At 40.7% G+C, this 12,877-nt stretch overlaps 1 protein-coding gene across 6 annotated transcripts in view; it reads left to right on the top strand.

The window, feature by feature from the left end:
- pygo (pygopus family PHD finger) overlaps window positions 1–12,877 on the top strand; it is an 85,801-nt gene that overhangs the window by 40,318 nt on the left and 32,606 nt on the right. For 3 of the 6 annotated variants that reach the window (XM_045725893.2, XM_045725886.2, XM_045725911.2), the window contains 2 exons: window positions 10,518–10,685; window positions 12,357–12,383. In XM_045725893.2, coding sequence (XP_045581849.1) covers window positions 10,518–10,685; window positions 12,357–12,383 — 195 coding nt within the window. The remainder of the gene's footprint in view (window positions 1–10,517; window positions 10,686–12,356; window positions 12,384–12,877) is intronic. The other 3 variants (XM_045725903.2, XM_069321880.1, XM_069321881.1) reach the window with 1 other exon arrangement.

The following is a 12,877-nucleotide window of genomic DNA, read 5'->3' on the forward strand; positions in this document are numbered from 1 at the left end:
GTGTGTGTGTGTGTGTGTGTGTGTGTGGTATGGTGTGGTGTGGGGAAAAAAAGAAGAAAATAGTAGTAGTAGTAGTAGTAGTAGAAACAGTTAATTGACAGTTGAGAGGAGGGCCGAAAGAGCAGAGCTCAACCCCAGCAAGCACAACTAGGTGAATACACGTAGAGAAGCCTTCGTAGCGCAGCTGTGGGAGCGTCTTCCGCGGCCTCGCAGCCCGGAGTTCCACCCAATATTAAGAAATGGAGATGCATCTTTTTGATATTTCAGACATCCCAGTGTACAGGAGTCGTAGCAGACATGTGGAAACAGGCTAACATAGTTTCAATCTACAAAAGTGGCAGCAGGGAAGACCCCTCTCAATTATAGACCTGTATCATTGACAAGTGTAATAGTGAAAGTATTGGAAAAAACTAATAAAAATTAAATGGGTAGAACACCTGGAGAGAAATTATATAATATCAGACAGACAGTATGGTTTTCGATCTGGAAGATCCTGTGTATCGAATTTATCAGTTTCTATGATCGAGCCACAGAGATTTTACAGGAAAGATATGGTTGGGTTGACTACATCTATCTGGACCTAAAAAAAGGCTTTCGACAGAGTTCCACATAAGAGGTTGATCTGGAAACTGGAAAATATTGGAGGGGTGACAGGTAAGCTTCTAACATGGATGAAAAATTTTCTGACTGATAGAAAAATGTGGGCAGTAATCAGAGGCAATGTATCGGACTGGAGAAATGTCTCAAGTGGAGTACCACAGGGTTCATTTCTTGCATCAGTGATGTTTATTGTCTACATAAATGATCTACCAGTTGGTATACAGAATTATATGAACATGTTTGCTGATGATGCTAAGATAATAGGAAGGATAAGAAACTTAGATGATTGTCATGCCCTTCAAGAAGACCTGGACAAAATAAGTATATGGAGCACCACTTGGCAAATAAATTTAATGTGAATAAATGCCATGTTATTGAATATGGAATAGGTGAACATAGATTCCACACAGCCTATAAATTGTGTGAGAAATCTTTTAAAGAATTCTGATAAAGAAAGAGATCTAGGGGTGGTTCTAGATAGAAAAATATCTCCTGAGGACCACATAAAGAACGTTGTGCGAGGAACCTATGCCACGCTTTCTAACTTCAGAATTGCGTTTAAATACATGGATGGCGAAATACTAAAGAAATTGTTCACGACTTTTGTTGTGAACTGTCTACCGTTTTGTCTAGCTTTGGCCAAAGCTAGAATATGCAGCTGTTGTGTGGTGCCCATATCTTAAGAAGCACATCAACAAACTGGAAAAGGTGCAAAGACATGCTACGAAGTGGCTCCCAGAACTGAAGGGCAAGAGCTACGAGGAGAGGTTGGAAGCATTAAACATGCCAAAACTAGAAGACAGAAGAAAAAGAGGTGATATGATCACTACATACAAAATAGTAACAGGAATTGATAAAATCGACAGGGAAGATTTCCTGAGACCTGGCACTTCAAGAACAAGAGGTCATAGATTTAAACTAGCTAAACACAGATGCCGAAGAAATATAAGAAAATTCACCTTCGCAAACAGAGTGGTAGACGGTTGGAACAAGTTAAGTGAGAAGGTGATGGAGGCCAAGACCGTCAGTAGTTTCAAAGCGTTATATGACAAAGAGTGCTGGGAAGACGGGACACCACGAGCGTAGCTCTCATCCTGTAACTACACTTAGGTAATTACACTTAGGTAATTACACACACACACACACACACACACACACACAATGAAGTTTACTTCATTGAAATTTACTCAGTTTCTATGATCGAGCCACAGAGATATTACAGGAAAGAGATGGTTGGGTTGACTGCATCTATCTGGACCTAAAAAAGGCTTTCGACAGAGTTCCACATAAGAGGTTGTTCTGGAAACTGGAAAATATTGGAGGGGTGACAGGTAAACTTCTATCATGGATGAAAAATTTTCTGACTGATAGAAAAATGAGGGCAGTAATCAGAGGCAATGTATCGGAATGGAGAAATGTCACAAGTGGAGTACCACAGGGTTCAGTTCTTGCACCAGTGATGTTTATTGTGTACATAAATGATCTACCAGTTGGTATACAGAATTATATGAACATGTTTGCTGATGATGCTAAGATAATAGGAAGGATAAGAAATTTAGATGATTGTCATGCCCTTCAAGAAGACCTGGACAAAATAAGTATATGGAGCACCACCTGGCAAATGCAATTTAATGTTAATAAATGTCATGTTATGGAATGTGGAATAGGAGAACATAGACCCCATACAACCTATATACATGTATTATGTGAGAAATCTTTAAAGAATTCTGATAAAGAAAGAGATCTAGGGGTGGTTCTAGATAGAAAACTATCACCTGAGGACCACATAAAGAATATTGTGCAAGGAGCCTATGCGATGCTTTCTAACTTCAGAATTGCATTTAAATACATGGATGGCGATATACTAAAGAAATTGTTCATGACTTTTGTTAGGCCAAAGCTAGAATATGCAGCTGTTGTGTGGTGCCCATATCTTAAGAAGCACATCAACAAACTGGAAAAGGTGCAAAGACATGCTACGAAGTGGCTCCCAGAACTGAAGGGCAAGAGCTACGAGGAGAGGTTGGAAGCATTAAACATGCCAAAACTAGAAGACAGAAGAAAAAGAGGTGATATGATCACTACATACAAAATAGTAACAGGAATTGATAAAATCGACAGGGAAGATTTCCTGAGACCTGGAACTTCAAGAACAAGAGGTCATAGATTTAAACTAGCTAAACACAGATGCCGAAGAAATATAAGAAAATTCACCTTCGCAAACAGAGTGGTAGACGGTTGGAACAAGTTAAGTGAGAAGGTGGTGGAGGCCAAGACCGTCAGTAGTTTCAAAGCATTATATGACAAAGAGTGCTGGGAAGACGGGACACCACGAGCGTAGCTCTCATCCTGTAACTACACTTAGGTAATTACTTAGGTAATTACACACACACACACACACACACAGAGGTTGGTTTGCCTTAAATACCGAATAATTTCTTCATTGATCCTTTTGTTTTAAATTCTTACTAATCATAACTCCCAGATCCCTTTCGCAATCCGACTTCGCAATCTCAACACCATCTAGCTTGAGAAAGGAACCTTTCTCAAGGTTCATTTCTGCCTCTCTCCTCACTTCAGTGTAATTGTTTCTTACTTGTTTATAGTGCTGGTATGTTTATGGGTTAGGCCTCTATCAATATTGAACCAATCCTGCTTTCTGGTCCTGCATCTCTGTTTTTGTATCAATGTTTGTGTGCCTCCATCATGTATTTTGCAAAATTTGGCATCCATCTCATTTCCTTCCTTGCCTAGCAACAAATCTGTCCAATCAAATTCATTAAATAATTGTCTAATTTCCTCATATTGTTCTATCTAGAAATCGAATTTATCAACTGTTTCAATGTTCCCATTATCTTTTAGATTATATTGCAAAGTATATTTAATTTCCAACAGGTCATGATCACTCTTACCAAGGAAGGAAGGTACTGGATGTCAAATTTCTCTTCTTTTCTGGTGAATATTAAATCCAGTACTGACAGAACATCCCCTTCCCTCATTCTTGTGGCCTGCTCAACATGAAGATACATGAATGTCTCCAGAATGAGATTTACAAATCTGCCTGTCCAAATGTCCTCCATTCTTGCTTTGCAGGCCTTCCAGTCTATTGCTTTCAAGTTGAAGTCCCCCAGTACCAACAATCATAATTTATCTTTTATCTGCTTTTACTATAATCTCTCATGACCATTTGAGGCCCTCTCATTTGACATCTAGTTCCTCCTATTTCCATGTGTTTCTTGCTGGTGGGCTGTAGGCATTTACGATTATGAGTTTATCGTTCTGATTCAGACCTGCAAAGCCATTATTTCAACTTTTTTAGGGTTTTTGGTTATTAACGCAGTTACCTTTAGGAGTTCTTTCACCAGCACAGCCACTCCTTTCCCCTGCCTAGTTTTCCTGTCATGTCTCCAAACTGAGTAGCCTCCTTGGGAATATGGCTTCATTTAAAATGTTTTGTTCAAGTTTTATCTCTGTTAGTGCGACAATATCTAGGACCTTAACCCCTAAGCTGCTCTGAGCTATTTGGCCTTCAACACCCACAGGCACAAAAAAAAAAAAAATTATTTTGTCTTATAAAAGTGTTCATTTGTGTTCCCTGATCACGGGTAAAATAATAAAAAAAATCGTAGGTGGCATATTTTGGCTGCAATAGGGCAGGGAAGTCTGGTAAAAAAGAGAGGTTGACAGAGCAAGCGCCGGAGGCAGTCAGCTCTGCCCGAGCTGTCAGGCGGGAGTTGCCACAAAGATATTATTACCTATTTATTTTAATGTGTCTGATTAATTTTTTCTAAGTTTTTTGCATTATTATTATTGTAATTGCAGTGTGTAGTATGATATATTTATATAATAAAATGTGTGAATCTTCATTATACTCAAAAGTATTGTGATCATATTAGTGATTCAGTTATGTTCATAAAAACAATAAACAAATAGTTTTGCTGTTATTACACTGTATATACACATTATATATAAATATCTACATGTTTTGTTTACCATAACTGTTCAACTAAGCCGGTAGAGTGCCCAAAGAGCTTAGTGACCACCCTTACACAGCATGACAAGTCATGCAGATGATGCCACCTCCCTCACCAAAATGGCATCTCCCAATACTCCTTTTGTTGTTATTACACTATATATACATTTCTGTTCACCATAACTGTTCAACTAAGCTGGTATAGTGCCCAAATAGCATAGTGGCCACCCTTACACAGCATGACATGTCATACAGATGATGCCACCTCCCTCACCAAAATGGCTTCTCCCAACACTCCTTTTGGTGTTATTTCACCATATATACACATTATATATAAGTACTGTATCTACATTTGTGTTCGCCATAGCAAACCACTAAGCTGGTATAGTAAGTGGTGGTCACACAGATTCGGCAGACGACACTACATCCCTCCCACCCTCAACATTACTCCTCCCACGGCACAGCTCAAATTATCACAACAATCCTGCTATTATCAGAATCCTGGTCATTTTTATCACAGTCAGGGGTCTTCTGCAATTCTATCATTGCTAAATAATACCAGTTACATATATTTTTGAAATTTTTTGGCGATGCTGTGGTCACAAGCTGAACAGTAGTGCTGGGAGCTCATGCTGCATGTGCCAGCCTTGGTGGCTTATTCATTACTGAGGCTTTCTCACCCGGGAATGTTGCCGACGATTTTTTTTTTTTAAATGGCATCTGTTTACAAGAGCCCTGAGGAAGCTGATGTGAACCCCCATGTAGCCACGGGCCATTTAAATCTTGCGCTGTACTCCAAACTGTCATATGAAGGGGTGCGCACTTTCGTGTCAGTTACTCAACACATCATATGAAGTTTTACACAGTTTAAGATTTAAGCTGAATTACCTCTTTTAGCTTCAGTATTTTTTATCTCACTCCATCTATGTTGGTATATACAATTTTCAGGAACCTCTTCCCTTTCTCTCTGTTTTTTACTTCCCCTTCCTCTAATGATTTTGTTGCTTTGTTTTTATGTACCATTTCACTAGCTTTCCAGTCCCTTACACTTTGTGGAAAATAAAATTTCTTCATTTCTATTCCAATTTAGACGTTTTGCTTCATCGAGATTCATATTCAGCTTTTCTCTGTCTTCCTTTGAGAGGTTTTGTCTTATTGACCAAAGTTTACCATCTTCATATTTTCCTAGTCTCCAAAAATCACTGACATTTTACTTTGAATTGTGGCCTTCTCCTAAACCTACTATTTTCTCAATGATTTTCATCTCTTCTGCTGCTGTGTCCACCCTAATGATATTTCCTTTTCTGAACACCCAAAAATTATTGTGGACTTGTGTGTGTAGTGTTTTGTACTAATTTACTGTTGGTAACCAGTTCTTTCCTAATTGCTTGTCTAATTTCTGCGTCTTGTTGGTCATTTCCAGTTTTGACTTCCAAACACACTTCCTTGAACGTTTTTTTCTCATTTACAACTTGCACACATGTCTCTTTTATTTCTTCTTTTTACCTTTCTAGTTGTTTATTAACCTCCTCTATGTGAGTTGTCCATGAAGTTTCTCTTTGTATATTCTTGCCTAACTCCATCTTAGTCTTTAGGATTCCTTGGAGTGGTTCACCATATGAGTCTATTTTCTTGTTAATTTCTTCAAATTCACCACTCTTCACTTTCTATGCCTCATTTTCTTACACTAGTTCCTTGATTTGTTCTTCCTGTCTCTTTACCTTGTCTGTTAAGGTGGTAATTTTCCTACTTTGCTGAAGAATGTTTCCTTTTAAAGTGTGAACCTCATCTCTGAAAGCTTCCTTGTCTTGTTCTAATTTAAGGACCTTTTCTTTATACAGTACTTCTTTAGCCTGTCCTCAGTAATTTCTAACCTGCCTCCTTTCCTTGTATCTTTTTCTGAGAATCCTTGGAAACATTCATCTGGTGGTGGTGGTGGTGTTGATTTAGGGGCGACAACAATCGTGGGATCGGATGCGCCCCGGCGTACCCGTGATGGGTTAATCGCGAAGCCCGGAAAGGTGAAACGCCAAGCCTAATTGCGAAACAAGTGACGCCAATTACTTGAAACCAATATGCCTCGCGGCAAAGAAACACAAACGGGTAGATGATTGGGGAACCCCAGGAGTCCCTCTGGGTAACAAGCACCGGCCCCGCCCCATACAGAGAACACTGGGTAGCAAAACCAAAACTCGGGCCCCCAGCAAAAACACAAAAGCCATCCAGTTCCTTCTGGCGGAGCAGAAGCTACCTACAAACCATGGCTGAGGGCACACCAGGAGTCCACCAAGACGCACCAACTCCCGGCACCTCTCAGCCATGCCGGCACTGTACACCGTCACCCTGCCAGAAGAACCAGCCAGAACACGTGAAAAAAATCTATCAACAACCTGATGACCCAAGGCGATATGTGCGCCAGGCGTCGTACAACCGAACCGTTGAATAGGAGTGCCAAACAGCAGTATGAAATCCAAAATTGCAAAACCAAACATGAACCGGCGGCTCCCAGGCGAAGGAGGCGTCCAGATGTCCGCCTGGCGTCCAGATATCCGCTTGGCGTCAAGATATCCGCTTGGCGTCAAGATATCCGCTTGGCGTCAAGGTTGAACCAGGAGAACATCTGCTGGTGCGCTTACCTGTCCTGTGGTGGTGGCCATCTTTGTTATTGACAATCTTTTGTTTTGGAATATAAACTTTTCCAACACAGGATTTTCACTCAGTTGCACTTATTTCTTGTATCTTATTTACTTTTCAGCTTCCCTATACCTTTATGTAACCTGGGACACCACTTACAGCCCTCAACCTGTTCACAATACTTAGGCAATTGGATATTCCTGGAGCCTGTTGCAGTGTGACTTGTGCTTCCTGGTGCTGAGTGCCAGGAGGCAGGTATGTGGTCTTCGGCACTGCACTGAGGTGTGTTGACATGGGAGCCGGCAGCCCCTGATAGTTCTGTTACCTAGTGGTTGTTAGCTGTAACTATGAGGAGTTCAAACTGACTACCAAGTGGATTGTTTGCAGTCATTTACAGCTTTATTGCTTATTTCTTTGTGAACCATGTAGTTGTCTAATTTGTTTTGCTTACTTTCCGGACGTTTCTTTGGTGTGCATAATCGTAGTGACCCTAGCTCCCTACACCCCTGTATGGGGGCCAGGTTTCGGTATTCAGGTCTCCTACTGTAAAGCTGATGTGACTTGTGTGGAGCTGTCTCAGTGAGCCACTGAGGCTCAATCAGAAAGCGGTGTTTCATTACATTCAATTCTGTTTTTTCCTCAACTGTTCTGTTGGCTCATTCTTTCGGGTTAGACTGATCTAGCATCCCCTGCTTCTCGTGCCACATTGAGTGGACCAGGTTTCATCCTCTGGTGTTTGGTAGACTTTTGCTGACTCTCAAAGGCCTGATGCGACATGATGTGGGCAACTATCCAGGTGGTTATCTAAAAGGAGCCACTGAGGGGAACCCATTAGAAAGAGGCCTTTCATTACATTTAACACTTTTCTGTGGGGAGTCCTTATGGCTTCCCAGAGCTTACCAAGCTGATTTGTATGTATTAGACTGTGGCATCAGTCGATTGGATTTCTTTTGCCCACCGGCGACTGGCTCCCTCAGAAAGACTAGGGGAGCAATGGCGAATGGAAATCTCTGTGTATTTGGAAGAACTCCATATCTGCCATCGACCGGGGTTGGCAGCCAGAAAGGTAGGCATCACAAAACAAACCCCACATGGTAAAACAAAAAAATATTATCGCTGCCCTAAGACTGAACAGAGAAAATAAATCCCCAATCCTAAAATGAGCAAACAAGCAAATGTCACATCCTGTTGTTGAGTCGCTCATCTGCACAGCCCCCCGTTCCCGGGAGGCTGGAAGGGGGGCTCCGAACCTCCAGTGCCAGCTGCTCCACCATTTAGTTCTCGGCTGATGTCTGACTGTGGAGGTCGTCGACTCTGGCATCTCATTCTGTGTTTGGCAGGCCGGGTGTGCATCATGTGTTGTGTCTGGTTGTGGCTCTTCGCTGTTACCTGTGGGCAACAATGTCTATGGCTGGGGATGCATTTTGAGTTGATTAGTTTCCCTTGTTCCCTGTTCCAGGGCTCGGGTGTCCCAGGTCATCTGCAGAGTTATTCGGTCCAGCCAGACATTATTATTATATTATTATAGACATTGCGGTCTATTCTCGTACCATGACGTTTGTAAGTTTGCTGCTCTGGCTGCCGTCTTTGGCAACATATCTTGGGCTGACATTCAGGCACGGGGATTTTGGGGGTCAAACAGAGTCCTTGCCGCCATTACCTAGTCATTACCTTGAGTCCATTACCTGGTCAACATTCCTGGCCCCAGTCAGGCGTGTGTCGCTTTACGTCGCAGGCTGCTGCCTGTTGTCTTGACTTTGAGTTGAGGAGCGCATGGCAACTGCCTCCCGGGCAAGTCCCTCTTTTCACTTTTCTTTGGTTAGGTAACTCCTGAGAGCTGTAGGGGCTTCCCACAGAAAACCACTATTGAATGTAATGAAACACCATTCTCTGGGTGAGCCTCAGAGGCTTCCCAGCACCCTCCCTCTCTCCTCCTGGTCATTTTTTTTTTCACATGGTTTTTGATGTTCAGCCTCAGAACTGAATGGTGGAGCAGCCGGCGCTGGAGGTCCTGGGCCCTTCTTCCCCTTCCCGGTGGGCAGTTTGCTGCCCGAATGAGCGATGCAACAGCGGGGTGTGACATTTGCTTGTTTGCTTGTTTTAGAATTGGGGAGTTCTTTTTTCTGTTCGATCTTTAGGTAGCAATAATATTTTTTTTTACCATGTGGGGTTTGTTTTGTGTGATGCCTACCTTTCTGGGTGAAAATCTCGATCGATGGCAGATATGGAATTCTTCCAAATGCGTGGGGTTTCCATAGACCATTATTACCCCCTAGTCTCTCTGAGGGGGCCAAATTCTGGCTCATGTCCGCAGGTAGGCAAAAGAACTCCAATCGACTGATGCCACGGTCTAATACATACATATCAGCCCGGTATGCTCTGGGGAGCCTCTGGGTCTTACCCAGAAAATGCTGTTTCATTACATACAATGCTGGTTTTTTATTATACAGTACATAATTTATAATGATCAGTGTTAGGCTATTAATATTTTCTTTTCTTGATTAAATGAAGGATATATTTTAAAAAATTAAACTAAGTAAAATATTTTCTGAATTTGGCCATTTTATAAATGAAAGTTTTTGTACAGTATTTGAATAAAAGTCAACACTTGTGTGAATAAAGATTTTTAATTTAAATTTCACCTTCAACTACATCCCCAGCCACTCCCACGTTTCTCTTATTTCCAACTGCCATTATCCACTGGATACTTTTCACACCTGCTGCTATCTCCCACACTGTGCACTCACTATATATGGAGTGCAACTAGAAGCAGGAATGGAAAGCAAAGCAGACCAAAACAAAATACTAACAAATGAGGATGATGATTGGGTACTATGTTCATCAATATCAGATTGTCCACAAATAAATTTCAGGTGGTCATATTGAGTTGTCAGTGTAACAAGAGCCTATGATTAATGCAGTTGGTCTGTATAAGCTTGTCTTCTGTCATATCATGGACCCCTCCCCCTACCCTGCAACACCCATGGCTTGGAAGAGCCATAGCATGTTTGGATGTAGATATCATTGGGTTAGGTGACTTGGATAATGTATAACTGAATGTAGTGCTTTCATCATTTACTGCATGTTCGTGCTGTCACTACTTTCTTTTATTGATAACTTCCTGATTAATTTAAATAATAATTACAAGAACGTTTTGCTTTAGTGTGTGAGTTAGCATTTGGTTAATAGCACATATAATAATTGATATACAGTATATATCTGTTATATATATATACTGTATGTGTATACTGTACTATATATACAGTATATGTGCACATAATTCACTTATTACGATATTTCCTTTTGGCAGTTGCCAACAACAGCAGCCTGGCGGCTGACTTTAAGCCAGGTACGGGGGGCTCTCCTGATTCTCCAAATAACCCTAAAAAGAAGAGACGCACTTCAAATCCTCCACCCTCAGCACAAGGACCACCATCCACACCACCCAGTCATGAATTGATACCACCCCCTCTCTCGGGTAAGGTACCTTCGTACACAACTTATCTAGAGTCGCTTGACATTGGTTATTAGAATGGCATGTAATGAGAAGGCTAAAGCTAGATCTTCATGTATAAATAGTTCTGTCATGATGTAAAGATGATAAGTTCCTGAATGTCATCATAAGAGTGTGGGTCCTCTAGAAAGAAATGTAACATTAATGAAAAATACTCTTCAAAACGTATTATAATTAGTTATTACAAGGCATTATCTTTCTAGGGATGAGTTGTAGTTTTGTAACAGGAATTTTCTTTATAATATGATAAATTGAGGGTTTTTGCTTATGTTTTGATTTGTTTCATAGTCTTGAGAACTATCATTTATGATTTAATTAATTAATAATTTATTGTAATTTCTTTTATTGTATTTTGAATTGAATACCTTTTTGGTATTCAAAAGGATACCTTTTGGCTTTGCCATTTTTATTTCCCATTGCTTTGATTCTTAGTAATATACTAATGCTGCTTTGCATTGATATGAAGCTTAAAAATTTTTGTGTTTATAAAATGAGGGCTTCTTGTTCTGCAATAATAAATTAACCCTGTGGCTGCAAGACCCGTGTTCTGGGAGGTCTCCCTCGGTGGCTTCCTGAGCTAGCCGCTTGGTTAGCTCCGGGCCCTTGTGAGTCATAAACACCTGGTGCAGACCAGATGCAGAATCTGGTCCACTCATCAAAGGGAATCTGATGATACTAGGTCAACCCAAGTCAAGTGACAAAAGTCATTAGAAAGACAGAGCGCACCAAAACAACCCACTGCATGGAGAAACATTGGGGAACACTATTAATGGGATTATTTCTTATTGTCAACAACAGCTCATAAAACAATGGACATACTGAGAGGGCTGCCATATAGTATTCTGTTTTTTGTTTCATTTTGCTGCTAGGGGGGTACCTGTGTGTGCTTGGGTCTCTTTCCCCTCCCCTTTCTCTTCCTCTCATAATCTTTTCCCCTCTTCTTCCTGTCTCTCAAATCTCTCTTCCCTATCTATCCACCTTCTCCCCATCACCTCTTCTCTTACCTTCCCTCTCACCATCATTCCCTCTATCATTTGCTCTATCTATGCTGGATTCAAGAGAGACTAAATCCTCAAAACAAGCCCAAAGACCTCTCGTCCACCTATGTGAACAAATGATTGAAATCTCTCCGAACTACACTAGCACGAGCTCGTTTGCCAATCTTCCCCAACTCATTCAAGGGAGGGGGGGGGGGGGAATAGCTGCCTGCCAGGAGCATCCCCAAGCTCAGTTCTAGTTTTGATGTAGTGGATACCGGGTCATTTCTCTCCTGTACTAACTCCAGTGTCCTGTTTACTGTTTTACTCAGTTAAGTAAGTGGGGGGGGGGAAGGTTCAGAGTAATGAGGAGAGGGAAGAAGTAAGAGGGGAGGAGGGAAGGGTTCATAGTAATGAGAGGGAAGAAGAGAAGTGAAAAAGAGCTTATAAAACAAAATTGTCATATCATGGGAGTTATTGGTATAGGATATTCAAATAATAATCCTTGAGCAACCTAATGCAAGTTATATTTGAATTATTACTTTTATTATTATTAATGTGTTTTTATTATTTTGGACTGCTTATAATGTCATAAATTCTTCCCAGAACTACCATTTATTCAACTGATTATATAATTAGCTTTCTTTTTACAAAGCAGCATTTCATTCAGTTGAGGGTCCATTCTGTAAGTACCATAACCAGCTGAGTTCCCTTTGAAATTTGAGTTTGTGTCCAAGTGAATTATTTAGATAATTATGCATTGTATAACCTCTGTTTAGTAGTCTGATGTATTTGGTTTGGAGTCTTGCTTCTAACGTAATAAGATAATTGCTATTTATTCATCAGCTTTAGATTAATTTTTTACATTTTTCTAGTTAAAATATAGTACAGTACTGTATATTGATTTGGTTTACATCAGGTATGGTAGGTTGCATAATAAAAATTGGTATGATATGTTCTTGATATATATAGTATGTCTCTCTTTCTGAGCTTGAGCCACTTTGTCTTTTCCTTAGCATATTTTCATCTCTCTTGTACGTAGCACAAAGATAGTACGTTAGTGTAACACAATCTTTGATACAGCTAGAAACTTTTCAAGCCACCAGCATCAAGTAAAAAATGAGGGAAGTGAGACACTCGAGTATTTTCAGTCCAACCCAAAATGACCTCCAGATGGTT

The sequence above is a fragment of the Procambarus clarkii genome, chromosome 10 (genome assembly GCF_040958095.1).
Source record: "Procambarus clarkii isolate CNS0578487 chromosome 10, FALCON_Pclarkii_2.0, whole genome shotgun sequence".
Lineage (NCBI taxonomy): Eukaryota > Metazoa > Arthropoda > Malacostraca > Decapoda > Cambaridae > Procambarus > Procambarus clarkii.